The sequence below is a fragment of the Pyxicephalus adspersus genome, chromosome 2, assembly GCF_032062135.1.
Source record: "Pyxicephalus adspersus chromosome 2, UCB_Pads_2.0, whole genome shotgun sequence".
Classification (NCBI taxonomy): Eukaryota; Metazoa; Chordata; class Amphibia; order Anura; family Pyxicephalidae; genus Pyxicephalus; species Pyxicephalus adspersus.
Window position 1 is genome coordinate 5633876 of NC_092859.1, and position 20582 is coordinate 5654457.

General features: G+C 38.0%; 1 protein-coding gene across 1 annotated transcript; it reads right to left on the bottom strand.

Moving 5' to 3' along the window:
• Positions 1-18401: 18401 nt before the first annotated feature.
• Positions 18402-19331, bottom strand: LOC140322265 (olfactory receptor 10A3-like). The gene has a single exon (XM_072398849.1). It carries the CDS (start codon positions 19329-19331, stop codon positions 18402-18404), a length of 930 nt encoding a protein of 309 aa, XP_072254950.1.
• Between the last annotated feature and the right edge of the window lie 1251 nt (positions 19332-20582).

Here is a 20582-nt window from a genome sequence, read left to right on the forward strand (position 1 = left end):
CATTCATTGCAAAGTAACAGGTTCTCTTTGTAGCTCACATTTTCAGGTACACATACCTTCCCTGCACTGCTTTTTTACAAATCAAAATCCAGTGAAATACTCTGGGTTTATAGGATCAAGTGAAACTTTGACCTTCCTTTCATTATGCCATGCATGATTCCTAGGACCAGTGTTCCAATGACCGGTTCTGAGCACCGTCACATCGGAGGTCCTTTGCCTAGTAAGAAGCTCCAATAAATGGCTGCATAATTTGAACAGGAATCTAGGGGAGGATATCAGCACAAAATGTAAAATATTACGAAATATATTTTTTTTGATGCATACAAGTACAATGGAAACCATAAATTTGATTTGGCATGATTGGCTTCCCTTTACACATTTTTTTATACATTAGGAACTGTACATCTGGATTTCCAATGGCTCAATGATAATGTAATACCAATCTGAAAATGTATGTAAAACATGTAAAGGCCTTCCTGGATAAAATAACTTTTCTAAATAACTTCAAGATACTATAGCAAAGAGAATAGACTTTAGTAATCAACAGCAGCACATTTTTGGAGCAGCATTTGTGTTTAGTTAATATTTTAATCTGTTTTTTAGCAGCATTTACACCAAGAAAACAAATAATAATAAATATTGTTACAGATAAAAGAGAAATTGGTCTTTAGAGGTTAATTAGGCCTCTTTAGGGATGGAGGTAGGTTTATCCTCAAGGACGTGCTGCAAGAATATAAAGCGGTTTTGTAACAGAAAAATATGCCTTTTGCTGAAAACATAATATCATGCCAGGTAGGACAAGAACATTGGGGGATAAAATCGCCATGAAATTTATGAAAATGATATTTCCTAAATGTTATTTTGCAGTCCAAATTCTCTTATTTAACATTTTTATTCAATCAAACTTACAATAGCTCATAATAAAATCATTGCTGCTTATTCTTTTGTACCTATTGTGCTGGAAACTTGGGATTACTTCCATCTGGACAAACTTCTGTAGGCACAACTTCTTCTTTCCAACTTTGCTCCCTGTCTTTTCTTTTGAGAGATCCCACTGCCTTGAATTGTTGACAACTCAGGTTTGCTTTTTGGGACAGTCAGGTTGGAATCATCCAGGTAGGTGTCCAGATAGGGCCAGGTAGGTGTCTGGATAGTCCCACTATAACCTTGATACACCTGTAGACAACCAATGAAATAGTGCAATTTTATTTAGCCGTGTACTACAAAAGAAGACGTATTTCTAGGAAGTTGGCATGCAGACAATGCAAAAAAGAGTCTTAAACTCCCCGGTTCCACCTTTCCATTCTGTACACATGTTCTCCCTGGCATCCAGCAGGTGGAATATTAAAGCAACAGTATAGTGCAGTGTTTCTTAGCCAGAGGTCTGTGGAACCCGAGCCTTCCTCTAGAGGTTGCTAGGGGTTATATGAGCAGTTTGTGACTATCATGTCAGTTTAATGATCTTTATGGCTATCAGAAGGAAAGACATTTTTCCCACTGGTCAGCATAAGAGGCATTTTTCCCTCTTCTTTCCTATGAGTTGTGAATATAGTAATTATATTAAGGGGTTCCCTAAAGGCCAGAAAGTTTTAAGGGGCTCCACATGTTAAAATTGTTCAGAAACACTGGTGTATTGGATAGCAATCAGTCTCAATGATTGAGGTGGTAGAACCCCTGGAAACCCTTTCACAGAACCCTAAGGATCTGCAGAACTCTGATCTAAAGGTTGAATTAAAGGTTTAATGTAATATAATATAATAATTGCTTGCTTTTTCTGAGGTTTCTGCATCAGATCAGAAAAGCAGAAGAACTGGGATGGAAGGGAGGACAGAGGTATTTGATCTCAAAAGAGGGACAATTCCCCAAAAAGACAGTTGAAAGTAATGGAGAATGTAAACTGAAAGTAAATCCTCTGTTGTATCTTCCCAAGCCAGATTCAGTACAATGGCCCTAATTTATTAAAGCTCTCCAAGGCTGGAGAGAATACACTTTCACCAGTGAAGCTGGGTTATCCAACAAACCTGGGATGGATCTAATCCAGGATTTAAAGCATTTGTTAGCAAATAGCAAATGACATTGAAGAAATCCATTCCAGGTTTGCTTGATCACCTAGGTTCACTGGTGAAAGTGTATTCTCTCCAGCCTAGGTGAGCTTTCATAAATCAGGCCGATTGTGTTCACACAGATATCACCAGATATACCGTTGGGAGTAACTTGCATGACACCACAATGTGGATTTGTGTTGGAAGGGATAACTGGTAATTCCTTGTTTTAGGAAAAGAGGATTCATCCCAGTATTCTGAATTTTTTTTTACATTTTGTCTGTTCAAACGCAGCAATGAAAAGCTGATGGATGACTTACCTTTACCCATGCCACTCTCATGTGTTGCCATGAGAGTAATTGCTCCCTATTTGCTGATTTTTACAACACCCTACCATTAAGAAGTGAAGGATAGTCTCACTCATAGGAACCCAGACAGCAACCAAATCCATATAGAGGTTATTGACCTTCTCTGCCCTATGTGCTACCAAAACCAAAAAAATTAGCTTGGGTTCTGATTTAAACAAAATTAGGCAGGTATACTAAGCATAAACATTTATATAGCAAGGTGGATTCACAATAATTACTCAGATTCTCAAATAAATGTAGCAGTAAATATTATTGCTGTTTAATGGAGGTGGTGGAGTTAAGTTTTCTAGGCTATAAAATTATTTCCAGGAAGATTTCATTTTGAAACATGATTGATATAAACCTTTCCAAATTGTAGACATGTAATTTCAGGGTTCTCAAACCAAGCAGTTCCCAGCAGCACATAAATGCCCTGCCACCGTAGAAGTAAAGAGAAGAAGTCCTGGTTTTAGCTTCAGATCATGACTTTGAACTTGCACATGGTTTAAGACTTCCTCCCTGGCCTGGCAAGTGGCAATGCTGGGTGCCTGAGCAGCCAATTACCAATCACCAGTGCTAGGGAGTGCATCACGTACTTTCCCATACTCTAAAGTACCAGTTATTTTCTTTGCTTCTGGTGCCTACACAGAGCCATGAGGACCTGAAAGACAGGTGGATGTGTGTACCTGGTGGAATCACTTTTGGGGTAAACACCATTTTGGAATTCCATCAGCTAGCTAGCAAGGTCATGGCTGCAAACTTGACTGTACTGCTGATATAACTGTATGTTTTTAGTCTAGGAGTGAAATTCATAGCTTCTGCTGGTTGCATTGATATATCAGGGCAATTTTTCCAATATTGTCATGACAGATTCACTTTAAGGATTTTCTGTTACTTTGGTTGAGCTTCTGAACTTCTTCTGATCTTTTACTGTCCCTTGGTTTTTAGTGTTTGAGAAGAACCAGACTTTGGTCATAGAATTTCTCCTTCTGGGCTTTGGAGACCTCCACAACCTTAGGATTCCACTCTTCATCATCTTTTTGATCATTCACATTATGGCATTGACCAGCAATATCCTCGTCATCATGTTAGTAGTGGCCAACCAGAGTCTTCACTCTCCAATGTACTTCTTTCTAAGCCAATTGTCCTTGTCCGAAATTCTCTTCACCAGTAATATTGTACCAAGCATGTTGTGGTTAATATTGATTGGCAGTGGAAGGCTATCTATTGACAGATGTATTTCTCAGTTTTTGCTCCTTGCAATCCCTTCTGTCACCCAGTGTTTGCTATTGGCTGGCATGTCCTTTGATAGGTACATTGCCATATGTAAACCATTACATTACCCCATTATTGTGACCTTCACACATCAGCTTCAGATAGTTCTCTCCTGCTGGTCGGTGGGCTTTAGGCTTTCTTTGGTGGTATATATTTTCCTAAAGCAACTAAAATTTTGTGGCCTAAACATCATTAACCATTTTTTTTGTGATATTGCCCCACTCATAAAACTGGCATGATCGGAAACATACTTTGTAGAAATAGCCACAGCTGCAGTTTCCTTTCCTGTCCTTCTCTCTCCATTTATGTTCATTGTGATCACCTACATCTCCATCCTGCAAACCATCCTTAGAATTCCATCTGCCACTGGTAGAAAGAAGACCTTCTCCACCTGCAGTTCCCATCTTATTATTGTATGCATGTACTATGGTACTCTGTCTTCAATCTATATCTTCCCTCCTAAAGAGAACTCGGATAATCCCAACAAGAGTCTTTCTTTACTGTACACCTTGGTGACCCCCTTGTTCAACCCCCTAGTCTACAGTCTACGGAATAAGGATATAAAAGTTGCTATTTGGAAATCTATCAAGATAATGACCTTATACAAATAAACCTGCTCAACTTACTGATTCCACCAGTTTAGAAACTCTACCATCACCTTGACTTGCATGATATTCTCAATTCGATTTTGAATACATTTTTTTTTAAATAAAGATATAATAAGATATTGCCTGTGAAGGTTCTCATTTATCCAGGTCATTGTATATCTAATAGCAGTTAGTTGCATTCAACTGGACCTTTTCTTGTAATATTAAAGATATTTTTCAGCCTTCCAAGCTGTTTCATCAGCTCGTGCAACTGATAAAGAAACATAAAAGATCATAAAATGTCTTCAATATTACAAGAACAAGTTTAATAAAATATGAATTTGGGAAATTATTTAAGTGTAGTATAGACTAAAACCTTTGCTCTCATACTGCTAATGGGTTCTAGCTACTTTACTTGGTGATGTCTCAATAGGAAAAGGCTGTTGGGGCTTCAACCACTTTCTAAGGCTATAAACTATAAAAAGACTATAAGGCTATAAACAGGTTGTTAAAATTCCTAATTCCTCGTTACTCTGTGTGTGCAACATTACCTTGCATTTGTGGAGAAGCTGACAATCTATTACGTTGTTGAAAATTTCCTACGTCTTTCTTGGGCAACTAAAGGAAAAGAAAAATTGTGAGGTTAGGAAAGTTGCATAACAGACAGAATCATAAGAAACGTCCCAAAAACTCCATTGATAGACACACCACAAATCCAGTAGAACCAATACAGATTCAGACACTGACACTTCCAATACTGTGGGCCATACCACTTTAATAGATACATCAGTTAATTCAACATTAAATTCCACACATTTGGACACAAGGCCCAAAACTGGCACTAATATTTTTTTAGGCATGACACTCCCTCAAATGGGAACCCCAAAATCCGTCCCAATAAATCAGTTCACAGTAAAGTGAACTAATAACTCACTAATAACTTCAGCACATGACACTTATGATATAATTACCCTTTCCAGTTATCAACTATCTCCTATTGAATTGGAAGTCCTGAAATTAGGATTAGGCTTTTGCTCGAATAATAGAATAGATACATTTGAATTCGTAAAAGACGTCCATTTGTTCACTAGAAAAATCTTTTAAAAAAAGTTCTTTTTAACAAAGAACCGATACAGGAACAAAGTCCTCTAAAGGAATGGCTTGAGTTTAATGCATTAGATTTTAGAGTCATGAGGGATCTGATTCAATTAGATAATGAAAACCCTTCTGGTGATGTGGTGAATGGATACTCTACACAAATTTTCTCAGATTTATTGAGACCTACGATAGATCCAGTCTGTAAAGCTACCCCAAAATCTACCCGATTCCCTGATTTAAAGCAGAACCCCAATCTTTATGCCTTTGTCCAGCAGATGTCCAAGGCAGTAATGGATTGGAATCCCTCTAAAGGCGAACCTAACAATGTTACCAAAAGTCAATTGTCAAAAAAATTCAGCAATTATTAATAAACCATCGGACAAAAGGAGAAATGTAGTAGTCATGGACAAAGGCAAATAAAAAAGAATGTGTTATAAAATCATGAATAATAAGGATTGATACATGTGTATACCAGACAACACTATGGATATCTATTATACTGAATATTACAACCTATTACATCAGGGATTATTATCTGGTACTATTGACAAAGGTACAGATGATTTTTAGAATATTAAGTTCCCGATCTTACCTACTTTCTACGCCCTCCCCAAGATACATAAGAACCCCACTGACCCTCCTGGACGTCCCATTGTGGCTGGCGTTGGCCAGCCAGCTAGTTGACCGATATCTACATCCTTTTGTACTTGGTTTTGTTTCATATTTGAAGGATACTCGTGAGCTGCTAAAAATTATCGATGATCTTAGTGTCCCAGAAAAAGCAATTGTAGCCATTGATATAGAGTCGCTTTACTCAAGTATTCCTCATGAAAATGTGAAAATTCCTAATGTGATAGAAAAAATGTTTTGGGGAGAATAAAGTCAGAATAAGGTTCCACAAAATTTGTTTAGATTGTCACTGTTGAGGTATATCCTCTACAGAAATATTAATATATATGATGAACATACCCACCTCCAGGTACAGGGAGTTGCTATTGGAACATGTTGTGCTCCCACTCACGCAAACCTAATTCTTACAATTTGAAATTTACCAAGGAAACCTATGTTTCATCGATTCCATTCTTGGATGTATCAATCAATAAGAATATTGCAAACACCTTGACGTCTAATCTATATTGTAAAGCCACCGCAGGCAATACGATTTTGTCAGCGAGAAATGCACATCCTTTGAGTCTTAAGAACAGTATTCCTTACTCACAATATGTGAGATTGTGTAGAATCTGTACTCAAGAAAGTGGTTTCCAATTGGCAGTTTAGGAATTACGAAATAGACTTCGATTGAGAGGTTATAGTCAGAGAACACTCAAGAAAGCATATAAAAGAGCAAACTAATTTTCTCGTACACAGCTGTTGTTTGGTAAGAAGGACCATAGAACATAGAACGAATATTATTACCAGATACTCAAAAGATCATCAGGGGATGAAGAATATACCTAAACAATTTGGGCCTCTTCTTAAGGCAGACCCAGAGATAGGTAAGCATATCACTGAGTCTCCATCTATTACCCATATGACATTGCCATCCCTGAGGGACAGATTAGTTAAAAGCCATCTTAAGGCCGATACTTATATCCCACCCTTGCCTTATGCCAAATGGGCACACAACCATGTAAAAAATGTAATCAATGCCAATGGATTTATTCCAACAAGGACAATTTCAAGATTCCCATTAATTACACTCCCCGTCATCATTTCAGCTGTGAATCAAAGAGTGCTGTCAAATTAATGTTTTGTAACTATAGAAGATATTATGTAGGAAAAACTACAAGATACCTGAGAAAAGGAATTTATGAACAGATGTATAATGTAACAAGTGGTAAAATTATTACTCCACTAAGCTATCACATGGGTACTTGCCACAATTACAATGCTAATGAAATGAGATTCATTGTTTTGGATCAGGTACTTCCCATAGAAAGGGGCAGTAATTTTGACAATCTATTATTAAAAAGAGAAACAAAATGGATCCTTACACTAAAGGCAACAGAAAAAACAGAGATTATCAGTTATAAGCCATTTCTACAATATTCTTTTTCATACAACATAAATTGAAGTTTATATTGTGGCTACTTCTTTTCATGTATATATTCATAGTTTTTATGTCATCATCATAGCTATGCACATGTATTTCCCTATGTGTGCGTACATAGGTCCTTTGTGTTTTTGTTTTGATTTGTTTAGTTGCTTTTCACCCCTTTTTTGCTCTCTGCCTTTTATTGGGTAGGTATCTGTGCTTGCAAATTCATTGTGATTTCAATTGTTACACATATTTTGCTACTCATTATATCGCATGTACACTATTCTGCATGTACACTATATATGGTTGATTCTTTATCCTTGGTACACAGTGGAGTGCAAAAGTCCTACACGCTGGCCTTGTCCGTCCTGTCCGCCTTCAGTTAGCTTGCTGCCTTGTGGGGATGGTTTTGACCGGGTCAGGGTGTTTGGATACCTTGATCCAGCGGCTTTCTTCATGTAGCGGCTGGATCAAACATACACTCCTTGTGTCCCCTTGGCACCACATGACGTTTTTGATGGCTACTTCCTATTCCTGTTGTGTGCAGACAACGGGATAAAGAAGTGGCTTCTCCAATACATCAGCATTAAGTCAGGAAAGTGTCTGTAAGTCAGCAATTACCTATTAAATCATAGCTCTAACTTTAATGATCTATGGAATATTTTTGACTATATGATGCTGTATACAACCGATACTACCATGGGCATTTATATACCGGGAAATTTGTTATGATATTTAAAGTAACATTTTTGCTGAATCTTTCATATATATGGGGCACATCTATGATCCCCATTCAATTAAAAAATATCCTATTGATTTTTTGCTATACTGCTAAGCCCCTGTACCTAAACCATATATTATCAATTAGGATCTTCTCTTTTGGGATTCCTGCTGCTTGTCCATTAGCGTCTATCATCCTTTTGTGCTCCTTTCCCGTATGAATCTGCGTTTGCGCTTGGAAAGAGATACTATAAATTTTTTTTATCTGATATCAGTGAAAAACGTCATCAGTGAGTATAATGTATATAAGTATGTAAATAGAATTTCAATGTTGAATTAACTTTGTAAAGTTTGCTATATTATACATTGCTGTATTTGTTACATTGCAGGTCTCTCTTAAAGCTGCATCCTGAAGAAGCGGTTATACACTGTGAAACGCGTTGATGATATAGTGTTTTTTGTGAGACTTGTTACTAATGTACCAATTATACCATGTAATGTTTGATGATACTTTCTGTTAATTCTGGTAAATATCTGTTAATTTGTTTTTTTGAAGATAGGTTTGCAGTGTCCCCTACTTAGGACACTGTGAGGTAACCTTCCTATCTTGATTTTACGGTATCATAATATATTAAAAGAAATGTTTTTATTGATTTTTTTATCCCTCTAAAGTCTTGTTTTTCTGCACATACCCATTATGTGGAGGGAACAAACTAGTAATGTTTCCAGTCTTACAAAAAAGCAACTCTGTTTCTCGTTGAACATTTGTTTTTTTTAGGAAAGACCTTGAAGGTTACATTTTCCACCTTGTTTAAACTGTTACAAAGCACCACTGGCTAAAAAAATCTCAAGTATCTGACACTTCAAGAATTTTGGAAGCCTTTTGGATTTTTGGAATTTTGGATTCCCTCCTGTGCACTGTAATTTTATTTTCCTGGCCCCTTGATCACCACAGAACCCAATGGTGACATTGAGGGATGTCAGTTGTAAAGGGAGCAGGTGGCAGCGGATGAGGTATCCCACACACCTGAAAGTTTGGATAGCTGTGGCAGGGACTCCTGGGGGGTCAAAACATTAAAGTGGAGGTCATCTGCATTCAGACGCATTTTGAGACGATTGTTGCCAAGGGTTGTGCCTCTATCTATTTACCTGGACAAGGTATTCCCTTGTAAATAAGCAAAGCAAGTGAAGACAGACTTGTCTTTTGATAATATAGATAGAGGCTGGTCCAGATAAGATAACATTTACCTAAATAATGCCATATGCATTTTTGTCAATGGGAATCTTCAGGCTAGGTGATCATATGGAGAGTACAAGGAAAGCATAGAGTCACTAAAACAGTATTATAGGGAACCAACCCCCAGTGTGAATACAAGAATACAAAAAGTATATAGACATTAGTTTGGTCTATTCAAAATGTGCGGTCTTTTGGTTCATTGCATATACAATGAGGAACAGTTACTCCAATTATTATTATTAATATTACCATAATTGCTACAAGGACCTGTCAATAAACTCACCAGCTAGGAAACTGCTTGAAAGATTCACTTTCTCAGATACCCTATACTGCACACCAACAACCATTGGGCTATGTTGCTGATTTCCCTCTGCAATCAGAGGTTGGGCTCCAACAGAAATCCCTAATCCACCCAATTCTAAATCAATGAGACAAAAACCCCCACTTGAAATGGCTGCACAGAAAAGGGTTGTTTGATAGAGTTCCACTGACATCCACCAATTTGTCTTTCCTTGGTCGAACCAATGAGTTTAACAAATACATTTGCGAAACACATTGGAGTTTCTAGGACCTAAGTGAAGCCTATGTATCACTACAAACTCACAACATATATTTGTTTATGGACCAAAGTATAATATGAATGTAAAACAACAACCTTCTTAGAATAATTGTTCCTCATTGTTTATGAGATGCAGTAAAACTGTTATTTTCCAACACTACTTTGTTATGAACCAAAAGACCCCTCTTTGTGATTAGACCAAACCTTTTCATTTTAGGTGATCATTTGCTTTCCCTACATTTAATAGCTATCTAAAATAACAAAGGTCAATGGCACAACACGTAAGAATTTCCCTGTTTTAAAGCTTTCAGTTAACGAAAGAGACACTTTTTATGCTGTTTCAAACATTTTATATCTCCTTCATCAAAATTTATAAGATCTTACAATTATGTGTACATCTTCAGACTACTAAAAATGGTAAACATTGCACCTGTTTAAGAAACAGAGACAAAATTCGTCTTCGAATTAGAACAGAAAGACATTGAGGACCAAAGGCTATCAACTCCTTTAGGGCCACATACTGGCTGGATTATGGAAGAAGGTCGTGGTTGGGTAACGTCTTTTTTTGTTGCAGAATGATTGTGTAACTGTGCACAAAGCCTGTGCTAAAGACACCGTTTATCCAGTTAGGTGTTAGGAAACTCAAGAGCCCCAACCTCAGATCTAATCACCTTTGTGATAAAATGGACCAGAGAGAGTTGTGTTTTCCTTTAGCTGATTAAGCACAAATTTTCACAGATCTGCTGCATGTAGAATTTTTTTCTTTCTAAAAAAGTAAAAGATTTCAATATGTCGATGAATAGTCACAGTCAGTTAGGTTGAAAATGCGTATATCAAATCCAACCACTGGGGAAATGAACATATCCCAGATAAAATTCTTATTGACGTGTGTTAGGAAACGCTTATCGGGCCAGCGATTCCGTGCTGTGCAGTATCCCACACAGCCTATTTTGCCCAGTAATGTCACTTGTAATAGCAACATGTATAGATAAATAGCAGCAGCCCCTGCTTCCCTTTAGCCATACAGCCTGATGTTTTTTATGGCGTCCCCGGCATCCACTGTTTGGCTGTGCACCGTTGAAGGGGATTCTAGAGGCTGATCAGCTCCTGACTCAGTCCTGCTTTGCCATTGGCTGCTGGGATTTTTTAGCCTCTTTGCTCCCAGTCACTAGTGGCTGTTGTAGCTTTAAGCTGGGTTTATTTGTTTTGGAGAGTTTCTAGGTTGATTTACTGTTGCTGACTTGGCCTGTTTCTGATCCTGCAAGTTTGTGCTGCCTGGACCAACCTATTTCCTGTAACCCGACTCAGGTTGTAATTTGCCCCTGTGTACTTCGTATGGTGGATGGATTATCTGTTATGTTCTCTGGCTCTGAACTCTGGACTAGTCTATTGGAATCTTAGTACTTCTATCTGTGGGCTCCTGGTCTGCTGACAGCCCATCCCCATGCTCTGCACCCTCCCTGGGGCAACCGAGTGAGCAGGGGCTTACTAAAGGCGAAGACTGCGGTGTAGATTGGGGGTCTGGTGTCTGGGGAATACTGGTGCTGACCAGGGCCTTACACATAGTTGTCCTGAGAAAGGCAAAGAAAAATCTATGGTTCAAGTTACTTTAACAGGGGAAAAAAATTCCTTCCTGATTCCATGAGGCAATCGGATGTTCCCTGGATCAACAGTTACTGTTATCTTTACTTTAGGACTTTAACATCCAGTTATATTCTGTGGTTCTAGAAATCATCCAGCTTTTTCTTGAAGCAATCTACTTCCTGAGGAAGCCTATTCTACATTTTCTCAGACCTTACGGTGAACAATCCCTTTCTTATTCGGAAATAAAACTTCTTTTCCGCCAGACACAAATAGTGCCCCCTTGTTCTTTGTAATGATCTTACAGTGAATGATCAGGAAGAGAGTTCTCTATATTTATATATTTATACAGGGTGATCATATACCCCTTTATACGTCTCTTCTCAAGGGAGAATAGATTCAGTTCAGCTAATCTTTCCAAATAGCTGAGCTCCTCCATTCCTTTTACTAGTTAAGTTAATGGAGGAGTTGTTCTTGTCACGTCTGAGGAGACAGGGCCACTAGGGGGCGCTACTGCTTGCACAGAGATAGTGTGAGCCCTGAGAAAGGGCCAAGGCGCAGAGTCTAAGCAGTAACCAGGTCTTCTACAGAGCTTCTGATGGTGAGGATGTTGCGCTGCTGGAAACTGCCAGCTTGCGGTTCTTGGGCACACCAAGGTGGGCAAAAATAAACACAGTACCAAATCACAAACAAAAGAGTAGTCAAGGAAGGTCGGGGTTGAGGCAGGCAGCAAGCAAGAGAGGTCAGGTCACAAGCCAGGGGTCAAATACCAGGGATTCAGGAAAGAGGTAAGTTCTGATAACCTCAACCTTATAAATATTGCAAAAGAGGACATAATGGCCACGTCTTCTGCCATTATGACCAGTTCTTGTAAGGTCCCATTTACTTCCATGCAAGCAGAAGAAACACTGTCAACATTTTATTTAACTCATCTCCAATAAAATGCATACACATCGGCTATTGAAACCTTTTAATAATATGGAATCCAAACAACTTTGTAGTCTTCACACAATATAAATTGCTAAGCAAAAGAATAGATTTACTTATAACCCTTCTGAACTCGTGGTTTCTTAGGGTGTAGATTAGAGGGTTAATTAATGGGGTCATCAGGATGAATGGTAAGGAAAGAACTTTGTCTAGATTACCAGAACTTTTGCTTGTTGGGACAATATATTTGGATCCTATGCTTCCATAGTAGAGACTTACAATAGTCAGGTGGGAGCTACATGTTGAGAAAGCCTTTTGTCTTCCACTGGTAGATGGAATATTCAGGATGGTGTTGAGAATGAAGATATAGGTGACTACAATCAACATAAATGGACAGACAATAAATGGAAAACACAAAACAGAAGCGAGAAGCAAAATAGGAGTATTTTCCGAACATGAACGCTGTACTACAGGAGATATGTCACAGTAGAAATGGTTAATAATATTTGGACCACAGAAGTTTAGGCTATCAATCGAACCATATAGAACAAAGGACACCATGAATCCCCCCAACCAACAAGTCGTGGCTATTTCAACTTGCTTTGTGAAGGTCATGATAGTGGCATATTGTAAAGGTTTGCATATGGCCAGATATCGATCGAAAGACATTGACGCTAACAGTAAACACTGGGCGACTGCAGGAACTGCCAGCAGATACAACTGAAAAATACATCTGGCCACTGAAATTTTCCCACCTCCCTCCAGTATTAACCGCAGCATGTTAGGGACAATGTTAATAGTGAAGAGAATTTCTGACAAGGAAAGCTGGCTGAGAAAGAAATACATGGGAGAGTGAAGACTCCGGAAGAACGCAACTAAAACAACAACAAGCACATTGCTGGTTATAGTCATGATGTGGATGGTCAGAAAGAAAGTAAAAAGTAGAATTTTAAACTCATGAAGTTCTCTGAATGCCAGGAGCAGATATTCCGTCACCAGTGTGTGGTATCTATCCAATGCCATTTGGACCTCCCATCAACTAACAGACCACCAGCTATGGAAAATGGAAACATAATTGAAAATTGTTAAAAATATATATCTCTTTAAAAACTTGGAATTTACAATTGGTTAAAGGAAGAGATTTAACATTTTTAGAAAAATGTAACAGTAGATTTTGGTATTTTACCAGATTTTTACCCAGTTTCTTTGACATTTACATCTATCTATTCTACTCTGTGATTCCTTCCTCCGACTTCTACATTATTACAGGTCGCAGTGGTGATCTATAGGGAAGTCCAAAAAACTGTAGCACACAGCTTGGGGTGGGGGGTTAGGTAGAGGAAGCGGATATCTGATAACACCAGAAGTAGTGAATGATAAATAGTTTGGTGGAGGCTGTAGATGCAGAATGAAGAAGTAGGGGACACAGACTGATGGGGAGGCGATACTACCTCCTATTGGAAACTGGCTCAGTGTTCTCTGTACAGCACTGCGGTATATGTCAGAGCTATATAAAGGTATATTAATAGTGTGTGACTGTGGGGGGATATAGAGTGTCAGCTCCTCTTTACAGAGACTGATGTGACTGGCTCAGTGTTCTCTGTACAGCACTAAGGTATATATCAGAGCTATATAAATGTATAATAATAGTGTGTGACTGTGGGGGGACAATGGAGTGTAAGCTTCTTTGGTATAGATACTGATGGGACTGGCTCAGTGTTCTCTGTACAGCACTGCGGTATATGTCAGAGCTATATAAATGTAAAATATTAGTGTGTGACTGAGGGGGACAATAGAATGTCAGCTCGTCTGATACAGAGACAGATGGGACTGGCTTAGTGTTCTCTGTAGAGAGCTATGGTATATTTCTGAACTATTTTAACAAATTGTGCAAGCTGCTATGGTACACTGACTGATGTGACTGTAGATTTGACCGTATATACACATATTTCATATATGATATATATATATATATATATTCATATATTTAAAATACTGAAGTCAAATAATTTAGGTAACAAAGTTCATCGTTTTACATACAATCCTGTTAATCTTTTCCAAAAAAAAAATGTGACCCTTCCTTTTAAATCCCGTTTCTTCTAAATATAATGTGAGCATAGTTTTTTGACTGCACTCCCTGGTAGGTGGCTCCATGGCAAATGGTTCCAACTATCTACTAACCTGTAAAATACTCAATATAAATGTAGATCCTTCCCCTGACAGTCTCTTGAAGAGCCTCTTACCCCATAAATTACCCCTGCTGGTTAAAATGTCCTATCTAAAAAATAAATAGAAAAAAAAATCAGGTTCATCCAAAACTCAAATACAAAATTTCCAGTTCAAAGAGTCATTGTCAAAAAAATGTGAAAAAAATGCAGCGACATCCATGTTTATAATAAAACAACATAAACCTCTGCATGTGGATCCCCCACTTAGTGTTACAGGCTCACACCGAATAATGGAGGCAGCTTATATTCCTGATGTATTGTCAAGACAGAAAAATCACCTGAGATCTGAGAAGACTAATTGGTCTCTATGGTATAACCAGTGAATGTTGTTGGCTTTTAAAATAAGTTAAAATAAATATACACTCTAATAATAACCACATGTGTGGCCAGTTTTGTTGAGTAATATACATAATAAATACAATTATGTATTAGTTCTTCTTGGACCAAGAAGAAATGGGAAGACCCACATCTTGAAATTTGATCGAATAATACTTATGTGAGGTCCCTGGTTGAGTGCTAATTCTTTGCCTAGGGTCAAATCCCCCAATCTTTCCTTCGCCAATGAACAAGCCTTGACCAGTCTTGGTAGGCTAGTTTGTCCTGTTTGAGATCCGGTTGACTTATGTTCTTAAGGGGTGGTGGAGGAAAAGGATTGATAGAAAACCAAGAAAAACCCTGAAGGTGGCTACTAGTATGAGTGAAAGGGTCATACATGGTGGGAAGAGATCAAAGAAGATGGTCCAAGGGAGTAGGAGAATTTGTGGTTGGGAGAGAACATGGCATGGGACAAGCATAGGAGGTCAGTCAGTCAGGCAGAAAAAAGGGTCAGAGGTTTATTGGGTAAAAGGGAATAGGTCAGAGGTGAGGCATGGAAGGTGATTCAGCCAGCTGGATAATACAAGGGAGTCATAAGGTTCGTGGTTGGAACAGAACAAGCCATTGGTCAGTCCAGGCAGTGAATGGAGAATGGTCATAGGAAATTCGAGTTGGCAGTGAGACCCAAGTGTGCACCCTAACAATTAGCAAATACTGAGCTATGCAGGGCAATCGGTCATGTGATGCATGAGTGCAGCTTTATGCAGGATCTGGCCAATTAGAGTCAAGGTAAAGGGTCAGGTGAAGGTTGGGGGTCTCAAATAGCTGACAAGCTGCCTCTTTGCAGTGCTGCCTTTTGTTGCACCACTACAGGAAGTTCATTGGCGGGAGGGACCTTGACTAATTAAATGATTGAAAATCCATTTTCTTGTGCTTTTATTTCAAGCAGAACTCCAAACAAAATATGTTTCAAATTAATCCCCATTAACATATGAAATAACAAAATCAGCTTTTATTGCTAAAATCCATTTTCAAACCTAAGCTTTCCATAATAGTATTTATTTATGCCAAGGCTGAATGGTAAAAATGTAAAAATCAGGTGTAGATTAGTATGAAAGTGGTTTAAAACTAGCTGATGTCTGTAGCTGCAGCCACTGTGGAGCAAGGTATTCCTAAAATTCACATGAAAAGCACTGTTCTTTATTTTGGTAGCTGGTAGCATCTCACTACCATTCTAATGCAAACACCATAGGCACAGTGGGCTACGAAAAACTTACTGAAAACAACTCTGTTGGAATCTTTAGGGAACATTTATCTACAGTGCCTGCAGCTACAGAGGTCAGTGATAGTTTTTAAAAACATTTCTAACGTAAATATTTTTTCTTTATAGTCTGAGCACAAGTGTACTTAAAGCACCTTGAATAATAATGGCATGGTCACCAAACAACTCAGAGACAGAGTCAAGTTTGCTGCAATGGAGAATTAACTGGAAAGTTAATATGGAAGTGTCACTAGGGATAGCTGCATTGTATTTTCAACAGATGGATATGTTTACTGTGGGAGAAAGGCGAGAAAATGTAGAAGATACGTTGAAACTAGGTTTGGAATGGTATGCGAACACTTCCAATTGGTGATTGCTGTTTGATGAAACAAATACCCTGATCAGTGCTCAGAGATGATCAAATAATAAAACAAAAAGAATGACGCACCTCTTTCCTATTGCCTGGAACAGCTTAATGTGGATGGTCTGAATAGGGAGGGTTTTGTTCTCAACTGCAATGAAAATCTCATACCATTGCAACCCAATATAGAACATAAGGCATTTTGTAGCTCTGCCAATGGTTAGCATTTTAGCCAGGACAGAGAAAGATGTAAGTTCTCTATTATAATGGCATTGCCCTTCATGGGTTCATTGGAAGAGTGTTGGATAAGAACTCTGTTCTTGCCCTGGGTTATTAGCTGTATTAGGGCAGAAGACAGGATATTGACCTAATGCCCCGAGTGGGAGGGGAATGTGTACATGGATTCTAAAATCTATTTTTTTTCTTTTAAAAGTATAAAGAATAAGACAAATTTCAAGTGATGCTGATAATATCTACCTGTCTGGTATCTGCATGTCATTTATATTAGACACATTATCTTCACATTAACCATACCTCAAAATTGTGACCCCAATCCATGACCAATTTAGGCTCTGCTTGGTTTACAAGTTCCAAAGTTTTGATATTAGCAACTTCATCACTTGAACTTCTTCCTGTGTGGGCAACACATTTGATTTCTGGCTGCCTTCTTTTTTATGTTATCAATGAGGGCATACTATTTCATTTCAGTAGTAATTTATTTGAGGGCTACATTCATTTATGCTATTGATTCCATAGACAAAAAGCTGCTATTCATGGTTTTTGAGTTCAAGAAAGAATAAAAAGGGGTCTTTTGTGTTGTGGGCTTTATATATATATTTTATATATATATATATATATATATATATATATATATATATATATATATATATACACACACACAGAGTATGTACAGACATATTTTCTTTTATTGTTTCAAGTGGGCCAGGATTTGCTCCCCATTCTCTTTGCTGGAGAAGGGTTGAGTCACCAGGAAGTTAGTATCTATTCCAAAAATGGTTAATTGTATCACTAAAAAAACAAAATAGCCCACAACTCTCTGCACACCAACCAATAGTAAAAATAGAACTTGGTTCTCCAGTCTGGCCAGTCAACAACTGTCCCGTCTCTGGGCAATTAGGAAATTGTTGGTTTAGATCTAAAAAAAAATCCAGATTAGTTTCTATTGTTGGACAATTGTTGGTCAAAGCAGACCGAGTATTGCTTGATGGTGCCGCCTAACCTATCCCAGTATAGGCTTTTTTAATTAAAATCATCATCATTGGATTGGGTTGCTTCTACTATCTGTAAGTTAAGGTAAACAGGGAAATTCAAATCATTAGTTTTAGTTGCTGAAAGGCGGGTATGTTCTGACGAGTTGTGGGGCAGAAGAAATCCAATGGCCTGTACAGAGCCCTCACCTCATCCCCAATAAACACCCTTGGGATGAATTAAATTGTCAATTGCAGTGTAAGTACGTACATTTCACATGGTGGAACCAGTCAAGGGAAAATCAGCAACAGAAGCCAATTGAAATCATGTTGATAGATGGGGAAAGCAATATCACAAAGAAATGACCTCATTGATGAGCTGCTTTTCCTTTCACTATAAAATCATAGAATTTGACTTGGGAAGAGACTTTTTAGTGAAAGGTTGCAAAAGTAAAAAATCTGCTTCGGTATACAATACACTCATAGGATGTTACTTGGGAAGAGACTTTCTAGTGAAAGTAAGGTTGCAAAAGAAACATTTCTCCTCTTAGTAAGGTAAGCGGCTCCCTATTATGTAGTTTATCTGGGTATTTAGGTGTTTTTCCTGGAGTTCAGGATTACAGATGAATCATTTTCTTGATGGCATCCCTAATTTCTTGGTTTCTCAAACTGTAGATTAAAGGATTGACCAATGGAGTCACCAGAATATACAACAAAGACAGAATCTTGTTCAGGTTAACAGAACCGATGTTCGATGGAAAGATAGGTGTGGATCCTATTGCTAAAGTTCCATAGTAAAGATTCACAATGGTCAGGTGAGAGCTACAAGTGGAAAAGGCCTTTTGCCTTCCAGTGGTGGACGGGATCTTCAGGATGGTACGAAGGATGGTAATGTAGGTGCCCATGATAAACATAAATGGACAAACAACAAAAGGGAAAGAAAGGACAGACGTGACCAGCTGAATAGTAGGGTTGTCCGAACATGAAAGTTCTACCACAGGGGAAATGTCACAAAAGAAATGATTGATAGTATTTGGACCACAGAATTCTAAATTACTTAATAAAACATAAAGGACAAAGGCTACCAATAAAGCTGTTGACCAACAAAAGGTGACTATTTGTAATTGGTGTCCAAGGGTCATGATACTGGCATAGTGTAGAGGTCTACATATGGCCAAATATCGATCGAAGGACATTGAAGCCAACAGTAAACACTGGGCCACCACTGGAACTGCAAGCAGATAGAACTGGAAAATACATCTGGCCACGGCTACCTTTCCACCACCCACCAGTATCAACCATAGCATGTTGGGTACAATGTTACTGGTGAAGACGATTTCCGATAGAGACAGCTGACTGATGAAGATGTACATGGGAGAGTGAAGACTCTGCATGAACACAACCAAGACAACAACAAGAACATTGCTGGTTAAAGCTGCGATGTGAATGATCAGAAAGACAGCGAAAAGCAGAATTTTGAAGTCTTGAAGGTCACCAAATCCCAGGAGCAGAAATTCTTTCACCAGTGTGTAGTTCTTGGTGGTCATTGTTTGGATGCCATATGAAAGTACCAGATGGAAAGCTAAAAAAAACAAATTAAAGTCAATTAACTTTTATATTTTTTAAAATATAATTTAGCTCAAATTTAAAAAAAAAAGTAAAAGTGATTTTCTGAAATTTTATTTGAAAATGAATATTGTCACCAGCAAGGGACATGGACTAGATTGAGACTGGATGGAGGTAGGAGAGAAACACATTTTTAATATTTTTGATAAACTGGGGAATTTGGGTGGGGGATGGTGTTCTATGGCCAGAGATGATTATAGATGGCCACAGCAGTGCTTTTTTTATGTGTGAGGTACCTATGCATGCATTAGTGTGTTGCAGCGCCATCCAATTTGAATCTATTGGGCAGCAAAAAAAAAAAAAAAAGCAAGGTAATTTTATTCATAGCTTACATAATTGCCTTTGCCAAAAAGGAGTGTGGTGAAGCTAGAAGAGTAAGTGGCGAAGATTTGGGGGAAGAACTGGAGACAGACATTGCAAGCTTCTTCCATATTTTTACCCCATAACTATTGACAATGGCAAAGCACTCCCACACTTTGAGTTCCACTTCAAAGCAACACCCATCATTGTGCATGTAGAAAGGCGTCACCATATACCAAGAAGGTGTGAAAATCAGAAGTCAAAAGATTCTTTTAACAACTATAGGTCATTGCTACAGTATATAGCCTTCTTTACAGCATGCCATTATATTTTATTTTAAAGAAAGAAAACCAGTGGAAAATTTAGTTCATAAATACTAAAATACTTATGCAAAACATTCAAAATAAATTCCGTACAGGTTGTTCAAATGTGGGAAAAAAATACCTAAATATTAATAGAAATTACCTGAGAATGAGAATCAGAAATGTGATAAAACCAGAATTTTTGCCCCAAAACTATTCTGCTCAACCATTGTTAATGAGAGAGCTTGGAAATAAAAGCAAAGTGGCAAAATAACGAGATTTTCCACCTCCACAACTTGAAGCTTTTAATAGGCTTCTTGCTACTGTTGAGGATTGGAAGAAGGCGAGATGAAGAACGTAAGCTTAAAGGACACAGTTTTGCTCCAAAAAAAAAAAAAGATTTATTTTTAGACAAATACCCTCATTTTTTTTTTTTGGGGGGGGGGAAAAAAATGTTCTGTTTTGGAAGGATTTTAGCTTTATTTGCAGTTTTATAACTGTGCTTATGTACAATGTAATTGGCTCTGTTGAGAATTATGTTTATGACTTTAGCGTGTACCAAAAACCACA

Coding starts and splice junctions, on each gene's coding strand:
- LOC140322265 (XM_072398849.1), bottom strand. CDS start 19,331: ATGACCACCAAGAACTACACACTGGTGAAAGAATTTCTGCTCCTGGGA.